General features: G+C 51.0%; 1 protein-coding gene across 6 annotated transcripts in view; it reads left to right on the top strand.

Moving 5' to 3' along the window:
• Positions 1-19,694, top strand: part of SYNE3 (spectrin repeat containing nuclear envelope family member 3) — a 107,107-nt gene that overhangs the window by 63,590 nt on the left and 23,823 nt on the right. For all 6 annotated transcript variants that reach the window (XM_035719878.2, XM_049113446.1, XM_035719875.2 and 3 more), the window contains exons 9-16: positions 6,816-6,998; positions 8,295-8,438; positions 9,328-9,462; positions 12,772-12,933; positions 13,089-13,261; positions 13,680-13,809; positions 15,369-15,527; positions 19,409-19,558. In XM_035719878.2, coding sequence (XP_035575771.2) covers positions 6,816-6,998; positions 8,295-8,438; positions 9,328-9,462; positions 12,772-12,933; positions 13,089-13,261; positions 13,680-13,809; positions 15,369-15,527; positions 19,409-19,558 — 1,236 coding nt within the window. The remainder of the gene's footprint in view (positions 1-6,815; positions 6,999-8,294; positions 8,439-9,327; positions 9,463-12,771; positions 12,934-13,088; positions 13,262-13,679; positions 13,810-15,368; positions 15,528-19,408; positions 19,559-19,694) is intronic.

Below are 19,694 nucleotides of genomic sequence, written 5' to 3'. Positions count from 1 at the left end.
TTTGTGGAGAAGGAAACAAAATGCGTCCATCATGTCACAAGCCTGTAGGACCACTGTTAACATGTCAGGGGACACATCATATTTTCTACCCGACTTGGTATTTCTTGGGGGTCCTCACCCTTAAACACGCTACTGAGCCACAGAGTGGTGCCTGCATTTTGGAGCATCTGTTCTCATGATTTTCCACTTGGGGCTCATGCTGGCATAAGAATTGGTTTTCTCTATCCAGTTCTTCAACTGTGGGGCGTAGCTTTTCTTTCTGAGGGTCCTGGAGGCTTCTTTCTTCCATGTTCTGAAAGATGACTGTCCATCCTTCTGAGGGACTCCTCAGGGCTCCCAAAAGTGACTTTTCTGTGTGTCACAAAAATCACTGTTAGGTCAGACAATCCAAAATATATACCCTTTATGTCTGATGAAAATCCATCTAGTCATTTCTGTGCAATATGGTCACCAATAGACAGAAGCCTTCATTCATTAATTAACAACTTTTGCATATTTGGGATCATGCTATACTGTTGAGCATCAGAATACTTTTAGTTGGTGCATCTGAGCTTTTTCTTGGCGTCATTTAAAATGGTTCAGAGAGATGGTCCAGGATGACAGCATAGAAAGATCCTGAACTTCCCCTCCTCCCGTGGACATGCTGAATCTACAGCTACATATGGAATAACCTCCGTTTGAAAATGCCCTGAAAACTCACTGTGCAGCTCCTTCATATCTGATGGTCAAAGGGCATCACTGACATGAGTAGGAGAGGCAGAGACAGCATCTGGCCAAAAACCTCAACTCCTAGTGCAGCAACCCACAGTCAGGAAGGATCTCCAATCTGTAGCTTCTACTGGAGGAACAAGGGGTTTGTGCCCCACATCAAGCACCCCAGCCCCTGAGGCATACGTGGGGGAAGGTAAATCCCCAAAACATCTCATTTGGAAAACCAATGGGGCTTGTGTCCAGGAAACCCAAAGGGCTGTAGGGCACTGAGATGCTTTTCCTAAAGTCTTGCGCACAAACACACTTGCTCCAGGGACCAGGGTGATAGCAGCAGTTCGAAAAGCCCCCAAACTATATATGAAGGAGATTCATTTGCTAATCTTAGGGGCAGGTGCCATTTGCACTCTCCTTCTGCCTCGCTAGCACCAGTGCATACACCCCAGCCCTGTGCTTTCCTGCCGCCTTGTAAAGCTGGTGAGTGCTTGCTGTTCACACAAGGGAAGCCCCTTGATCTCCTAGTTGGGGTGACTGGGGGTAGGGGTGAGGGCTTACTACATTCCTGGGTCTAGGGTCCAGGACTCTAACAATCAGAGAGGCAGATTTTGGGAGGCAGATCCTGGGGCCCTGCCCAGACAGCAGATTGAGACATACCTTTAGTCTTTCAGTGAAAAAAAATCCTCTTTGCTTGTCCTGGAGCTTCAGCCTCAGGAGCAGACTTCAGTTTTTGCCACCTACTGAGGGGCCTGTAGAGGTGCAGTCAGAGAACATACGGTGAGATACAACATCTTTGCACTATCCCTTGGCCTTGCTATGGCTTGCTGACATCTCCCAGAGATGACCTTAGACACTCCTCTGGGGCCCCAATGTTTGCACCTGTTGTGCAGAGAATGCCTCCAAATCACCTGGCCTGGAGACCAGCAGGGTTTACAATTGTGATTCTGCAGAACTATATATATTTGCATAAAAGTTGTTGCCTGAGGGTCTAGCTTCTAATCAGCCTGAAACTGGGAGCCAATTGATCCCTTCTTCTGGCATGCTGGGAGGTCTTTGTACTCCCTTAACAACTGGAGCTATTACAAATAAATCAGGCTGGTGGTGCCTGGCTGACTCATTCAGCAGAGCGTGCCACACTTGAGCTCAGGATCATGAGTTTGAGCCCCACATTGAACACAAAGCTTACTTAAAAACAAACAAACAAACAAACAAACACACAAACAAAAACAGAACAAAACAGGCTGCTTAGACCATCACAAAGGTTCCAGAGACAATCAAGAGCAAGGGCAGGGTTGAACAATAAGCTTTATGTTCCACACAAGGCCACTCTTTCAAGACTGAGAGAGATGACTGCTTTGCCTAAAACATAGAAACATATGCAGGGATCCAAGCAAAATGAGGAAGCAGAAGAATATGTTCCAAATGAAAGAGCAAGATAAAACCTCAGAAATGAAATGGAAATAAGCCATATACCCGATAAAGAGTCCCAAGTCATGGTCCTAAAGATGCTCACTGATCTTGGGAGATGAAGGAGTGAACACAGCAAGAACTTCAACCAAAAATATAAAATACAAGAAAGTACCAAACAGAAGTCACAGAACTGGAGAATACAAGGACTGAAATGAAAAATACATGAGAGGGTTCAAAAGTGGACTAGATGCAGCAGAAGAAGGGATCACTGATCTGGAAGACTGGGCAGTGGAACATACTTGAGTGTCAAAAAGAAAAAAAATAAATTTATTTAAAAAATTTTAAACTATTTTATTCATTTATTCATGAGAGACACAGAGAAAGGCAGAGACATGGGCAGAGGGAGAAGCAGGCTCCCCACGGGGAACCCGATGAGGGACGTCCATCCCGGGACCCCATGATCATGACCCGAGCTGAAGGCAGACTGCTCAACCACTGAGCCACAGAGGTGCCCCTCAAAAAGAATTAATTTTAAAAATGAAAATAGCTTAAGGCACCTAGGAGACAACCTCAAACAGAATAACGTTTGCACGATAGATGTCCCAGGAGAAGAGAGAGAAAGGGTGGCAGAAAACGTACCTGAAAAATAAAGACTGAACACTTCCCTAACCTGGGGGAGGAAACCTGCATCCAGGTCTGGGAAGTACAGAGAGTCCAAATAAGATGAACCCCAGGTGGCCCATACCAAGACACATTATCATTCAAATGTCAAAAGTTAAAAATAAAGAATCTTAAAAATAACAAGAGAAAGATAATGTGTTACATACAAGGGAACCTCCGTGAGGCTCTAGGCAGATTTTTCAGCAGAAACTTTGGGCAGAGGATCTGGATAGAAGTTTTTCCAAAGAAAACATCCAGATGGCCAACTGGCACGTGAAAAGATGCTCAATGTCGCTCATCACCTGGGAAGTGCAAATGGAAACCACAATGAGATATGACCTCGCACCTGTCACAACTGTCAGAATGGCTAGCATCAAATGACAAGAAATAGCAAGCATCGGTGAGGATGTGGAGAAAAGGGAACCCTGGTGCACTGTTGGTGGGGATATAAACTGGTGTGGCCACTGTGGAAAGCCAGTATGAAAGTTCTTCAAAAAAATTAAAAATAGAGCTACTGTATGATTCAGCAAGTCCACTTCCGGGTATTTATCCAACGAAAACAAGAATATTCATTTGAAAAGCTATCGGCACCTCCACGTTCATTGCATCAATATTTACAATAGCCAAGGCCTGGAAACAACCCAGGTGTCCACTGATGGATGAATGGATAAAAGAGGATATTATATATATATACATATATATATGTGTGTGTATATATATATATATATGTAACACATCATATGTATATAATGGAATGCTACTCAGCCACAAAAAAAAAGAAAAACAAACAAAAGAATGGAATCTTGCCACTTACAGTAACATGGGGGGACCTTGAGGGCATTATATCAAATGAGATAATGTCAAATGGAGAAAGAGATCCTGCCTACACAGTCCTGCCTTTATGTGGAATCTAAAAAAATAATCTCATAGATAACAGAGAACAGAATGGAGGTGGCCAATGGGATGGGGTGTCGGGATGGGTAAAATGGGTATAGGGGTTGCAGGGATACAGACTTCAGTTCTAGAATAAATAAGTCCTGGGGATGTCAGGTCCAGCATGGTGACTACAGTCAATATCATAGTACGTATTGAAAGTTGCCAGAAAAGTAAATCTTAAAAGTTCTCATTGTCATAAGAAAAAAAGTCTAACTTTGTATGGTGACAGGTGGTACTAGATTTATGGTGGTGATCACATCGCGGTGCATACAAGTATTGAATCATTATGTTGTGCATCTTAAACTAACGTAGTGTTATATGTCTATTACACTTCAACTAAACAAATTTTAAGGAAAAAGGGTAAAATGTTTCCAAAAAGTCATCGGTGTAAGTGGATGCATAATATTGTTTTCCATTCTTGCAATAGTTAGGTTGTTTCCAGCTTTTTTTTTTTTTTTGTCATAATTTGTATGCGTTGAATACCTGTGTACACAGATTTTGGTCTCCATTTCCATCATTTTCCTCCTCGTTTTGCTGAAAAGGGACCAGAGCCAGAGAGAAGTTAGGGTGTTTGTTCAAATTCAGGCCACTTGAGAGGCAGAGCTGAGGCCAGAATGGTGGGCTCTAGACTCTCATCTTATGCTCTTATTCCTGATGTCACATTGGGTCCTGGGAACGGGTTTGTGAAGCAGACTGAAAAATCTTATTTTCATCAATTGACGGCTAAGGAAACCGTGTCTCAGGGGAAGGCATTGCTCAAGGTAACACGGGAACTCGATGTCAGGGCTGGCTTTGACCCAAGTCTCTGACTCCATGGCAAGTGCTTTTCCCACTGGATCCCGATTGCATTTCCGCCCTGTCCTTCTCGCTGGGGCAGAAAGCTAACCAGCACCTGGGCCTTTCTAGAGCGTGACTCAGGACTCCCAGGGCAGGAGTTTTGCGGATTCATGTGTTAGAAAAGTGGGCAGGACTGTGGTTTGCCCGTGTTTAAATGCCGTTTGCTGCCCAGGATCCTGTCTTGCGTTACACTCACCAGCCTTTCCCAGGAAGGATGGATTTCACGGGCCAGGCTCAAGCTGCCAGCCCTGTTTGTCTTGGCTCAGCATCTAGACCCAGCCTCAGAGTAGCCTCTGGACCTGCAAATTTCCTCTAGAACGGAGGCACCGGGCCCCAAAGTGGGGCATGGCTGAAATAGCCGCTTCCAGGGATGACTGTGACAAAGGACTCAAACTGGGTGGCTTAGAGCAACAGAACCTGGTTCTGGAGACTGGAAATCCACAATCAGGCTGTCGGGGGGCCGTGCTGTCTCTGAAGCCTCTAGGGGAGGATGCTTCCCTTCCTCTTCCAGCTCCTGGTGTTTGCCAGTGCTTGTTGGTGTACACTGGCCTGTAGACCCGTCACTCCAACCTCGGCCTCTGCAGTCACAGGGACAGCTTCCCCCCTTGTGCCTTCACACTGTCTTCCCCCCACGCGTGTGTGTCTGGGTCCAGATTCCCCCCTTCATTTATTTTTTAAGATTTTATTTATTTATTCATGAGAGACACAGAGAGAGGCAGAGACACAGGCAGAGGGAGAAGCAGGCTCCATGCAGGGAGCCCGATGCGGGACTCGATCCCGGGACCCTGGGATCACAACCTGAGCTGAAGGCAGATGCTCAACCGCTGAGCCTCCCAGGCGTCCCCAGATTTCCTTCTTTAATAAGCGCCCAGGTCGCCAGGGATTAGGGTCCACCCTAATGACCTCATTTCAACTTGATTACCTCTGTGAAGACTCTGTCTCCAAAAAAGTCACATTCTGAGGTAGTTGGCAGGGGTGGGTGGCCAAGACTTCGCATCTTTTTGCAGGGAGCACAATTCAACCCATAAGCGCTGGTGGCGTGGCCCTAGCTGAGGGGGCCGCGGGTCATGGACCACGTTAAATGCTGTTTAGGCCTCACCTCATTTCAGCCTCATACAGCCCTGTGAGTTGGGTGTGACTACGCCTATTTTATGGATGGGGAAACTGAGTCTCGGAACTACCCAAGGCTTCCCAACTAGTATGGAATTCACACTCACCATGGCAACTTCTCAGCCCGAACTCTTAACCCCTGTGGTATCGTGTCCAGATTTCCTGAAAAGGGAGCACAGGTCACCCTCTCCATAAGGAGGCTTGTCCTCTCTGCGGCGATCACACACCACATGCCCTTGCGGGGAGGTGACACCGGTCCAGCAGTGTCAGCTGTGATTATGCCTGCCCTTCCCCTGGGGACTCTCTCTGCCGTCCCAGCTGTTGGCAAAGCTGCCTCCTCTAGGGAGCCTTCTCGGATTTCCCCAACTGGGAGTGTTGAGCTCTGCCTCGAACGCCCACAGGGCTCTGTGGAGACTTTAAGGGAAATGATCACTTTCTGCCTCGGATCGCGGTTGCCTACCTGGCGGGGGTCTCTGCTCTCCCTTCCCAGCCCCGTGGCTAGCTCAGCGTCTCAGTAACATCACAGGTGTAAACGGAAGGACTCTGGCCAGCTAAAGACAAGACCCTTGGCCCCCGGGACCTGGGTCCTCAGAGCAGCAAGAGGTGCTGACCCCAATCGGCAGGACCCTGAGGCTTGGCCCAGGGCTTGGGGGTGGGAAGAGTGAGTGCAGGCTGGGGATGTGGTCAGGGCAGGCTTCCTGGGGGAGGTGGGGCCTGGGCTGTGCAGAGCTCCGGCTGCGCAGGAGCCTGCCACTCATCCCATAAGTCTCCTTTAGGTCCCTCCTTCACCTGGCGAGCTCCCACACAACACGACTCCATCGCTGTCACCTCCTCTGGGGAGCCTTCCTGGATTCCCACTGCTCCTGCTCCCATAAGCCCTTTCAGTGTGTCCTAAACAGCACCGGGAGGTGGTCCCACTGCTGTCGGGGGTGGGGGGTCACTGAGTAAAGGGTTGCCGGGCGGTGGCCATGGCTGGAGGGGAGGTGGGGCTCTTGCCCAGGCTTCGGGGGGGAGATGGGAGTGGGGGACAAGAGAGGAATCGGGCTGGCCCCGAAACGCAGGGCCTCCTGGCAGTGCTGTGTCCCCCCCCCAATCCGGGCAGGTGCAGGGACGCGTGTGCACCAGCAGCCAGGCTCACGGGGCCCTGCTCCTCCTAGGCCGCCCTGGCCGAGAGCTCGCGCTTGAAGGAGCAGCTGACCGCCCTGCAGCTGAAGAGAGACGTGCTGAGGAGCCTCTTCGGCCCCGACAGGGCCACGGCGCTCCTGGAGCAGGTGGCCGGCTCCGTGCGGGACAGGGACCTGCTGCACAACAGCCTCTTGCAGAGGAAGAGCAAGCTGCAGGTACGTGTCAGGCAGGGGGGTGGGGTGAGGGGCTCGCCACTGGGTGCCCTGGCCAGCCCTCGGGCCCCGGGCCTCGCTCCTCCCCACTAGGCTGGGTGCCACGGACGTGCCTGACTCCCAACTGCTGTCCTGCACACCAGCTCTCCCACCCCTGCCTCCCCACCCCTGCCCCCCACCTCTGCCTCCCCCACCAGCTCCCCCTACCCCTGCCTCCCTGACCCCTGCCTCCCTGAGCCCTGCCCCCCACACCTGCTCTGCACCCCTGCCTCCCCCACCAGCTCCCCCACCCCTGCCTCCCTGACCCCTGCCTCCCTGACCCCTGCCCCCCACCTCTGCCTCCCCAGCCAGCTCCCCCCACCCCTGCTTCCCTGACCATTGACCCCTGCCTCCCCATCCCTGCCTCCCCACCCCTGCCTCCCTGAGCCCTGCCCCCCACCCCTCCTCTGCACCCCTGCCTCCCCCACCAGCTCCCCCACCTCTGCCTCCCTGACCCTGCCTCCCTGAGCCCTGCCTCCCTGGCCCCTGCCCCCCACCCATGCCTCCCCCACCAGCTCCCCCACCTCTTGCCCCCCCAAGCCCCGTCTACACTGCTGTCAAACACAACCATCTTCTCCAGAGGGGTTGGTGGGAGGGGAGTCAAAGCAGAAAATGCAGAGAAAATCGCCTGTAGAATGTAAAGCACCCTAGACCCGAAAGCCAGTACTTTTAGGAGCACGTTTCTGGACGAGGAGCCTGAATCCGAGGCGCGAGGCGGCACGTGTGCGGAGTGTACTCTTTCGCGTGCCAAACGTGTGCTGAGCATCTGCTAACGTGACAACGTAGCTGTTGGCGGCGGGACCCTGAGAGGGGCCGGGCACTGGCCTGAGAGCCTCCTTCCCGTCCAGGATCCCGTCCCCCCCCCACAGCAGACGGTCAGCAAACATCTTAGGGTTCGTGGGGCGGACGGTGTCGGCTGCAGCTCCACAGCCCGGCCTCTGTAGCCGGGAAGCAGCTATAAATGAGTGGCTGTGGCCGTGTCCCGATAAAGCTCTACAAAAACTGCCCTCTGGTGGGATCTGGTGCGTCTGTTAGGAGACGTCTGTCCTGTACCAGAGAGCAGAGCAACTGTCCCGTGAGGACAGCACGGAGATTCCAAGGAGGGCTCCGGGAAGGCTTCCCGGAGGAGGTGATGCCTGAGTGGGTATGAGCCGGCCAGGACAAGGCTGGGGAAAGAGCAGTGTGACTGTGAGTGGCCGGTTGTACAGGTGCCTGCGAGGACTTCTTCATTTCCATGCTGCCCATTCTGTGTCTCCGCAGAGCTTGCTGGCTCAGCACAGAGACTTTGGGGACGCTTTCCAACCCCTCCAGAAGAAGCTCTCGGACCTCCAAGCCAGGGTCCAAGCCGAGAACGGGTTTCGGCACGACCTTCCTGGGAAACAGGCCCAGCTCCTGAGGTTGCAGGTAAGGGCTTGGTGGGGCCCGGGTGGCCCTGCTCCGGGCTCCGCTGCGCCCAGAAGCAGCTCCCCTCCTGCGGCAGTGACTCGCAGCACAGCAGCCACCGGGCCCCTCACCTGAGCTCTGACCTTTCCTCCGAATCTCTGCTGATTTATCTGGTGGTTTCTGGCCTCTGCGGGACCTTTAGTACCTACGCACTGCTGATTCTCGAGCCCAGCAAAATGATGTTTACTCTGTGATTCCAAAGTCTAACGTTGGTATTTGGTATCATTTTTTTTTTTAATTGCTTTGCCAAGGGTTCCTAATGAGTACAGAGGCCTTCAGTTAAATCGTCGGATTTCGAAAGTGAGAATTAATGTTTTAAAACACAGGCAGACTATACACAGGCTGACTTGTCAGTACTTATCGGCTTGATAAGGAACTTGCGGGATTTTAAATGCGTGTGACACAAGTATCCTTTTATTTTTATTTTTATTTTTTTACAAGTATCCTTTTAAGACTCGAGCGTAGCTCATGCATACATTGAGAGGGTGTGTCCCAATAAAACTATATTTACAAAACTTTTTTTTAATGGTGCATTTGGGGCCTTTGAAACTAAAGCTGGGGTGTGGTTCTTCATAGTGAGAGGTGGTCATGAAGTAAGAATTCAGATGGGAGTTTGACCCCCAGAGATACGTCCCAGGCTGGTGTCCTAGAGTATTTATGTCTCCTTTTAAAATTCTGAGAGGGGGCCCATCAGACAGCCATGTAGTGCAGCCACTGGGGTGGGGGAGCCTCATCATGAAGGGATCCTCCCCAGCTCACCCACTCAGAGGACCCCCTGCCCCACCACCACCCGATCAGCTCCCATGACAAGAGGCAAACAGGACAGCCTCACTCGCTCCTTTTCCTGCAGGGGCTGCAGGAAGAGGGCCTGGACCTGGGGGCACAGATGGAGGCCATGAGGCCTCTCATCCAGGGGAACCCCAGCCACCAGCACAAAATGGACCAGCTTTCCACCGACTACCAGGCCCTGCAGGGGTGTCTGGAGGTAAGCGGGGCGCCCGAGATCCTACACACAGCAGGTCTCTCTCTGCTTTTTCTTCTTCCTTTAGTCCTTCAAACCTTTCTATTTGTCTTTTCCCCTTCCTCTCTTCTCTCCCTCATTCATTCAGCCCATCATTATGCCCGGCAGTGTGCTGGGTCCTGAGGATGAAGGCAGCGCAGGGCCGGACAGCCAAAGCCCCTGCTCCCCCGGGGGCTTATATTCTAGTGGGTAGACAAGTCATGAGTCAGCAAAACAAGTTCGGATACAATTCCAGGTGTGCCAGGAGGCCAAGGAACAGAACAGGCTGCTCTCAGCACCCCGCACCCCAGCAGCTCCCGGGTGCAGCGGGCAGGTTCAAAGTTGCAGCACGGCCTCGGGGAGCCTCCCTGCAGTGCCCTCTAGCGGCCGCCCTGGGGGGGGGGGCCTGGAGCCCTGGGAAGGGAACAGGGTGCAGGCGGCTCCCACACTGGCCCAGGACAGGTTTCCACCATCCATTCACACCGGGGCTGGGTCTGCATTTGCAACAAGTGCCCTGGGCTTGTAGGGCCGGCCCTCCAGTAGCCATGCCTCCAGAACACTTAGCCTAACAGGGTTCTCCACCCTATGGGGACCCGGCCTATTTTAACAACAAATATTCCCATGCCATCCCGAAAGTCATGGGTAGCGCGAGTTCCCCGCACAACTTAAAATTTAACGTAACGCCCTTCCTGTGATTGAGAAGAGAAAAGGAAAGTTAGACTAAAATGCTGTCTTTCATACTTGAAAGTAACTTGATAGTAACTTGGTTTTCCACGTAACTGCTTCTGGGAAGAGCATGCACCGTTCATGCTGGTGCAGGCACACCAGTCTGCTTGGTAAAAAGTTACCCGACGGCAAAATAATAATAAAATAATAAACTGGCTGGTTTATAATGTGAAAAATAGAATAAAATAAAATAAAATGCTGTCTTTCAACACGTGAGTTCTGAAAGCAGCCACAGGGAAGACGCGCCCCCTCTGGGTGGCAGCCACAAATGCCCCTGTTTTATGCGATTTTCTGAAATGTGAACAACCTTTGGTGAAGTTTCAATGAAACCAAAGCACAGCCTTCCATCCGTTGACGGAGTAGAGGCGTTCCTGGGAAGAGCAGTGTGTTTATTAGAACTGCAGAAAACCTCTATGTTTGTCCTTGAGCCAGGGAACGTCTCTGAGCTGGGGTCACGATCAGCAGGGTTTTCAGCACCGTGGATACCGGTAGGGTTCGGGGAAACCTTGTCGGCCATGGGGGGGACCTCCCACCCGATGGCAGCACCTGCGCCTCTCACTGTATCTGCAGGGGTCACCCCTGCGCCATCGTCGTCACAGCAACCACAGCAGCTCCACCTGCACAAGCCCGTTGGTCTAAGTGAGGCATCAGGTCTAGATGAACTGATTTAACTCCCCTTAATAAATTAGCCACTAGTGGTCTCAGGGTCGAGGTGGGGGCCTAGAGAAATAAGAATCACTGTCCCTGCTGCGTGGGAGCCCATGGAGCCCAGAGAAACACCAAACATCAGCTTTAATGCCTGCATCAAATGATGCATGAGCTCGATCGTGATAATAAGTAGAAGCAGCATTAACTGAGCATGATTAGCAGTTGCAGGATGTTGATATTCAAATTCTCTCATGCCTCTTCATTTATTGTCTAAATATATATTTCTTTTTTTAATAAATTCATTTTTTATTGGTGTTCAATTTGCCAACATACAGAATAACACCCAGTGCTCATCCCGTCAAGTGCCCCCCTCAGTGCCCGCCACCCAGTCACCCCCACCCCCTGCCCACCTCCCCTTCCACCACTCCTAGTTCATTTCCCAGAGTTAGGAGTCTTTCATGTTCAGAACCTGAACATAAATATATATTTCTTCAAAGAAGTATTGCCCCTCCTTTTATTACTGCGGTACTTAGGGCTTTTTAAATCTAAGAAATTCTAATAAGTCCTCCCACAGCCCAGGCGATCCTCCTGTCTCCCCTGGGGGCGGGGGCACATACCCCACTATGCAACCCAAGGCCATTGAAGGCACACAGGACAGGAGGGGTGGTGGTAGCGAGAGTGCGGAGAAGTGGAGTCTTAGGCAATTGCTGAGGCTCCCATCCCTGGTTTGTTGCAGAAAGATGGGACGCACCGTCTCTGTGTCCCCAGCTCTAGTGGGCCTGGCGTCCAGTGGTGTCAGCCAGTGTCTGGAATGCAGGAGGGCAGGGCCTGTGGTGGCCTGGGGAGAGATCATAGAGAGCTCCTGAGGTCTGGTCTGCGGTGGGCTGAGAGGGAAGCCTCGGAGGGCCCCAGGTTGGGTGACCAGGAGGACAGGCGCCCTCCTTTCCTGAATACAGAGAAGAAGATAGGCCCCAGCCTCAGAGAGCTGAGTGGCTGACCCAGAGGAGAGGGGAAAAAAAAGCAAGACCATTTTCAAACACTGTCAACGTATAAACCTATATAGAAAAAGCAAACATCTAAGTGGGCAATTTGATGGATTTTAAAAAACTGAACCCGTCCGTATTACCGGCACCCGGATCATGACCCAGAATACTGCTGGCTCCCCCAGGCCCCCAGAGCCCCTCCTGCCCCCGGCAATCACTGCCCACTACTCCTGGTCCCTGAAAGTAACCCTGACTTTCGACGTGGAACACCATGCATTGGGTTTGCCTGATTTTATACCTTATTTTAATGTTTTCTTTTGTGTCTGGCTTCTAGCTGTCCACATGTTGGCTGGAAAGTCATTCATAATGTTGTATTAGATTACTGCACAGATTGCTCGTTCTTGCTGCTGTAAAATATTCCATTGTCTGAATATACGTCATCGTATTTATCCATACTTCTGTTGATGGGCACTTGGGTAGTTTCCAGTTTGGGGCTGTTATGAGCAGCACCACACGCATGCCATTGGGTGACAGTATGTTTGTGTCTGTTACGTACACGCTCAGAGGTGAAATGGTTGTGTCAGAGGGATGTCTGTGCTCAGTTTTAGTAGATACTGACCTATGGTTTTCCCAAAAGGTGTATGATTTATTCTCACAGCGGTGGTGGACAGGAGCTCCGATGGCCCACACCCTCATCCAGGCAGGGAACTGTCTATAAAAGATAAGACAGGCTCAGAGATACTTTCAACCAGAGCTGGTCTTTCCAGAATAAATTCCCTGTACTGTGCAGAAGAGGACTAGCCTCTTGTGTTCCTGCTGGGCGGGGGGCCATGGGGCACATCTTGCCCGGGGGCAGGTCCGGGGGTCCTGCAGGATGGAGTGGTGCCCACAGCACTCAGGGTGCCCTTGGCCCCCCTGCCCGGGGGCTGTGCTACAGGACCTCACGGACAGGTGCCAGCAGAGCGTGCAGGAACATTGTGTCTTCAGCCACGAGCTGCTGGAGCTGCAGCAGTGGATCACCATGGTCACCCAGAAGCTAGAGTCACACCAGGAGGAGGCAGGCCCGTGGGACGCCCAGTCCCGAGAGGTGCAAGTCGAGGTAAGGTGTCTTTCCCCAGGGAGATGCCGGTTGCAGCTCACTTGCAGCTCAGAAAGCAGACTTGGGAGGCCAAAGATGCCATACTGGGGAGCAGAGACCCCTGCCCCGAGAGCTCACTGTGTGTGTGCGTGTGTGCACACATGTGTGTCCTTTAGAGGCTGCTGGCTGAATTCCCGGAGAAGGAGGCCCAGCTGGCCCTGGTGGAAGCCCACGGCCAGCTGGTGATGAAGAAGTCTTCTCCAGAAGGGGCCGCTGTGGTCCAGGAGGAGCTGAAGGAACTGGCGACATCGTGGCAGGCCCTGAGGCTGCTGGAGGAAAGCCTGCTGAGGTGAGGGTCCCTGGCTCTGAGCCTGCTCTCGGGTGACACCCCTTTCCATCCAGAGAGGAGCTCAGCGGTCCCCGTGGAACAGGTGCCTGGCGTTCTGCTGTGTGCCAAGCGCGGTACCAGGCGCCTCCGTGCGTCTCCGGTCTGGCCCAAGGGTGATTCTAGCAGGAGCAGTAGGAGCAGGGAAGTGTCCCGCTTGGGGGTTAGCCTGCAGCCCTCCCCCGCATCAATGGGTACATGCACTTTAATGACAGGGTCACGTAGGTCTCAAGTAGGAAGCTGGAAATATATGTGCCCAGGGAACGTTCCAGCAAACCCAAAGGATTGACTCCTACCCTGTGATGCCCCAAGTTCTGTTACCTCTGTGACCTGACGAGTCCCCATCACATCACCGCGGGGCCTGGGCCGTTTGTCTCCTCAGCCTCATCAGAAACCAGCAGCTGCAGAGGACGGAAGTGGATTCGGGGAAGAAGATGATTTTCACCAACAACATCCCAAAGGCCGGGTTTGTCATCGATCCCACGAATCCTGTTTCCAGGCATCCCCGTCAGGTGCGTCTACCCGGTGGGGCTTCCAGGGGGAGACCGGGGCCCGCGTCAGTGACGGGGGTTGGTCTTCAACAAAGCCTCCCTCCATGCCTGGGGCCACACACACAGCTCAGGACTCGGCGGCCGTGTCCCCTCCCGGGTGAACCTGCCCCTGTTCCTTGTACCACCGCGCAGAGGGCCACAGAGACCCCAGACCCAGGAGGCCACGGGGAAGGTCAGGGGCGTCCCTTGGATGGACAGGCCCTCACCCCTCAGAAACAGTAGCAGGTGGCCCCGCAGGGTGAGAGCTGCCAGCTGGCCCCAGATTGCAAACTGAAATCTTGCAGGGTGGGCACATTTCTTTTTATGCCATAAGCTGTATTTTTTTCAAATATGCCTTGTGTCCATCCCTCTTTCTGATGGCTTTTAAAGAAAGGAACCACAGTGAAAAGATGTTCCTTTCTCGTGCTTCAAAAACCACACGCCGGCTCTCATCCTGCCCCTTATTCTTGTATTACCCCAAATCACCGGCCGAGGGTCGCTGTGCTCTGAGCTCTGCGCTCAGGGCCGGGGTACAGCTCTGAGTGGAGCGGAAGCGCTTCGAACCCGCAGGAACTTCCACTCCAGCGCAGAGCCTTTCACACTGCAGGGCGCCCCAGGTGTAGGAAAATGCAGATTCTGCTTCGGCAGGGCCCAGGACTCTGCATTTCCCGGAGCTCGCGGTGGTGCCCATGCGGCCCACGCTGCGAGGAGCAAGGAAGTAGGAACCACAGGCAGTGAAGCGAGGGTTCGCAGAGAGCGCGGTGGGCAAGGGCAGAGGGGCAGACGCCGTAGGAGCGGCTGCAGAGGGATCGGGACCCAGTTCTGGGCCAGCAAAGTCCTCCCGGGAAAAACGAACGGTCAGGACAATCGTCGTGGCAGAGCAGGAGTCGAGGAGAAGAGAGGAGGGCTGCGTGCCGTGCAGAGGAGACAGCGAGTGTGCGGAGGCGCAGAGGGAGACCACACGAGCGCCAGGGGCCAAGGCTTGTCTGCGGCTCAGGCTTGGGGTGAGGCAGGGCCGGAATCTGGGCCCTCCGACCACACCGAGGACTTGGCTGAACGGCCCTGCATTTTGGACGGCTCACTCTGGCCACAGAGCCCGGGGGTGGGGGACACGCAGAGCAGAGGGTGACCACCGTTATAGCCATCCCGGTTAGGAATGGGGGTGGCTGCCCCCAGGAGACCAGCAGGTGACCGCGATGATCCCTTGTTGCAGCTCCTGCAGCTTGGGGCTGAAAGCACAGTGTCCCTGCATGTCTGCTGGCACCTGTGTCCTGCGGCACAGCCCCAGGGGCCCTGAGTATGGGCCGAGGCAGAGACCCTGGACCACCCCAAGCCCACAGGACCCCCAGAGCCAAATCAGAATGCAACTCCTAAGGTGGCCACACTGAATGGAGAGCCGAGCCTCCTCCCCCCAGGCCTCTCGCACCTCCTTTGAGCATCCTGGGCTCCCTGCGTCACCGCAGACCCCCAAGACGCGGGGCCGTGGGGCCAGTAGGCTGTGTTCACCTCTGATGCGTTGGTCGTGCTGTGCGTGTCTGCAGGCGAATCTGCTCCAGGGAGAGGGCGGCCGTGAAGGTTTCTCCCGGCTCCTGAGGGACTTTGAGCAGTGGCTGGAGGTGGAAAACACTAAGCTGGTTAGAATCATCGCAATGAGGATGGCCACAGCCAAGGATCTGAAGACCAGGGAAACGAAGCTACGGGTATGTTCCCACGGAAAGGCCCTTCTTCTTCCACAGAGTTTGCCTCCCGGGTTATGTTTGCTACCAGAGAGTTCTTAAAAAATAAATAAATAAATAAAACAAAAACAAAAACAAAAAACAATCACACACATGGCTTATGAGCCATTTTCCCGTGTGTATAAATAATAGTTCCTTTTTTAAAAGATGTTATTTATTTATTCATAAGAGACACACAGAGGGAGGCAGAGACACAGGTAGAGGGAGAAGCAGGCTCCTCGCAGGGAGCCCGATGTGGGAATCGATCCCGGGTCTCCGGGATCAGGCCCTGAGCCAAAGGTAGACGCTCAACCTCGGAGCCACCCAGCTGCCCCTAAATAATAGCTCTTAAGCTTTTTTGGTTCACATATTTTAGAAAAGCTTTAGAAGAACCATTCATTCATTGAGCCTACTTCTGTATTCCCCAACTTGAAACATATCACTACTAACCGCCGCTCTGATACCAGCTAGCTATTGCTGCGTAACAAACCATTACAACAGTTGGTGGCTTCACACAGCACATGTTTATTTAATTCATGATTCTGAGGGTTGCCAGTTTAGGCTGAGCCCGTGTGGGCAATGCTTCTGGTCTTGGCTGGGCTCCCTGATTTGCCATCAGTTATAGGTCGGCTGGGTGGGCTCTCCTTCTGGGAGTTGGCGGGCTGCTGGGGATGGGCATGAGATGGACCACACATCTCTCATTGTCTTGTGGGGCAGCTCAAGGCTTCTGAGGCCTAGAGGATGAACTGGCACATTACTTCCCCTGTATTCTGTTGGACGAAGAAGATCACAAGGCCAAGCCAGATTCACAGGGAGGGAAAACAGACTCCACCTCTTTATGGGAAGGACTCAAGGTCATATTGCAAAGGGCATAGATATGGGAGGGGGGAGGCGGGATGGGGGCATTGTGGCCATTTTTGCAATCCTTCTACCCCAACTCTTCTTCCTCCTTCACTCCCACATCTAATTAGTCCTCCAGCCCTCCTGAATGTCACCTCTGGGATGTTTTTCTGTGCCCTCTTGCTACCACTATTAATCTAGATACTTAACCATTTCTGACCTTGATTATGGCAATCAGCTCCAGCTGGCCTCCTTTCTTCCTGTTGGGCTCCCATCCAGGTCACTGTTCACTCTGCAGCCAGAGTGCCCTTCAGCATCATAAACCTGACTCTGTCCTTCCCCTGATAAAACCTTTCAGGATAGAGTCCAACCCCCGGCCCCCAACCCTGAGCATATTACATGAGGTCATTCTCAACCAGGCCCCAGCCTACCCCCCTTTTTTTCTTATTTCTCTACAGTTTTACTATGAAATGTTACGGTTTAGATTTCTTTTCATTTCTCTTACTTGGGATTCATCTGAATTCTGAAATCTGTGGTCTAGAGTCTTTTGGGAAAATTCTCTGATATTGTCTCTTTCCTATTCCCTCTTCCTTGTCCCCCCTCTCCTCTCCTTCCATGATGCTGCTTAAACGTGATATTCTTTCTCCCTGTGGGCTCTATGTCTCCTACTTTCTCTTGTGTCTTGTTAGTCCTCTGGTCTCTTCCCGTTGGCATTTTCTTTTTTTTTCTTTTTATTAAAATATTATTTCAAAGAAAAGGTTTATTAAATTAGACATGTACTTATAAGGCTACAATTTTTTACCTTGTTATATATTTTTTTATCAACTATTTTTTTTTTTTGCTACAATTAAAAGAAGTTCAAATATTTTTGTTTCTCTGATCCCAAAGTCACTCCCAGTCCATACAATGTTTGGCAAAACAAAATTTGTCTACACAATTTCAACATAGTATTTGCAAACTACCCTGTTATATTTTAAATATAGTTTTAGCACTTCACTGTATTCCTAATTGCATAAAATGCATATTCCAGTATATATTCCTTTAGGGAGATTTTGTTAGCCAAAGCAAAATGATGAGAGGCATGATGATGTAGATAAATTGGTAATGACAGATACATTTTTTCTGAATTCTCATGAAAAAGAGACCATAAATAAGACTCTAGGGAATGGTAAGCATTATGCATAAATCATCTTTCTTAGTCCTTTATTCTATAAGTTTTATAAAGCTAGGTAATATTTCTTCAATACACCAGTCTATAACTGAGTTCGGGCTTAAGGAAAATACCCAAACCTCTATCGGAACTACAGTGCTACCTATAGTTTTCGTCAGTGGGAAGATATTGTGTCGATTTTAATCTGTATTTATTTATATTGGATTTTTTTTAAATAAAAGATTATCCCTTTTGTTTCTTTTGGATTAAATGACTTAGCCCTTTTTTGTGTATGTTTTCTAGATGTTCATGTTTATGTGAATAAATACCAATAGTATAATTTAAATGAGAGAACATGCATTCTTATATGTCATATTTTTCATATAATTGAAAACTGCCATTCTTGAACTGAAAAATGTCTTCCAGTTCATTAACAAATGGTAAGCTGAAATTTATATGTAATACATTTTTTTACATAGATTGTTGGCATTTTCTACTGTACCTTCCAGTTTACTAATTCTCTCTGTAGCTGTGTCTCATTCACTATTACGTGCGTCTGTTACGCCTTTAACTTTTGATACTGTATTCCCCAGTTCTAAAATTTCTACCCAATTTTCTTGAAATACCACTGTGTTACTTTGTGTAGCTTCCAGTTCCCTGCTGAACTTTTTAAGCCTGGCTTTTAATTCTTCAAGCACGGTAAACAGAGCTGTTCTACTGAGTGTGTGTAATAATTCTAATATCTTGAGTCATTTTAGGAGCATTTCCTCTGTGTGTTATTTCTCCCTGTTCTTGTTGTTGGAGTCTTGCTTGTTTGGAGCTACTTTTGATTGTGTGCCAGGCATTGTGTTTGACAAACTAGATATAGGGTTAATTTGAGATTAAGGATCATCTCTTCTCCAGAGAGGATTTTGTTTGTGGCTGCCAGGCAAGGAGGCCTTTATTGTTCTGAAACCAGTGGATCCAAGTTCAGAGTTGGAGGCTCCCTGCACCCCTGATGACTTGGAGCTGGACTGCAGTGCACATAGGGTGTGAGCTTATTTCTGATTCACCTTTAAGAGTCTCAGCCACAGGGGAAGCAGGTTATGAGAGTCTCCACCTCTGCAGAGCCCAGACCTTGACCTTTGTCTCCATAGCCCTGTGGGGCTGGCAAAAGCATGATCTGTTTCACAACTGTTTCTTCCAGATTGACAAAAGCAGGCCTGAACACTGGCTTTACTTCCTTTCCTGGGTTTTAGCCTGAGGTGCCTCTCTCTCTTGCTAACTCTTTGATGCCCTTTAAGTGTTTTTAATACTTTGTCCTCAGTGACAGGTTTGGTCCAACTACCATAGTCAATTTGACTATGACCAGAAGGTCCTCCCTACATACCTCCTACCTCACATTTGGCCACAGCTCACACTTCTTGCCACCACCGCCAACTCCAGCCATATCAGAGGTGACTTGCAATTGCCCCAGGTTAAGCCCCCTTACTCTTGTAGAGCTTACATTCTAGTGGGTTCTGTGAAGCTAAGCAAACTGCCCATATCGCATTACGAGTAGGATGGGGTGAAAGTAGGCTACAAAGCCAGAATTTAGACCCACATGCTCAGAGTTAGAGCTCCACTCATAACCCCACATCACTGCCCCTTGGGAGTCCTGATGATGAAAGGTGCCATCCTGGGGTGACACAGTACTATATTTGGATAGAAACATCTGTCCAATCCCAATAGCACTCTGTCAGGCTTAAACATGCCAACAGAAAAGCATGTTCATCAATGGTAGCTTTTATAATGATGGCAACTCTTATGTCAAGCGCTCCGGAGGACTTGGTTCTAGAATGTCAGAAATGGAAATGACCGTGGAGGTCAGCAGTGCAGCTGTGCCTTTTCCCCACAGGAGCTGGAGACTCGGGTACCAGAAGGTCAGCAACTCTTCGAGGACCTCCTTCATCTCGGGCCAGCAAGGGGGACCTCAGACGAACTGGAAGACCTGCGTTACCGGTGGATGCTGTACAAGTCCAAACTCAAGGACTCTGGCTACCTGCTGGTAGGTGCTGAGGAAGCCCAGGTCCTGGGCTCCAGGGGTGGGACTCTGGCTGAGCCTGGGCTCATCTGGGGAGACTTCGCTGGGCCACACGCACTCTGCCCTGTGCCTCCACTCACCAGACTGAGGTGACCACTCC

Source organism: Canis lupus, chromosome 8 (assembly GCF_003254725.2).
Source record: "Canis lupus dingo isolate Sandy chromosome 8, ASM325472v2, whole genome shotgun sequence".
Classification (NCBI taxonomy): domain Eukaryota; kingdom Metazoa; phylum Chordata; class Mammalia; order Carnivora; family Canidae; genus Canis; species Canis lupus.
The sequence above is the reverse complement of the archived record's forward strand: the minus strand, read 5'-3'. Positions and strand labels throughout refer to the sequence as shown.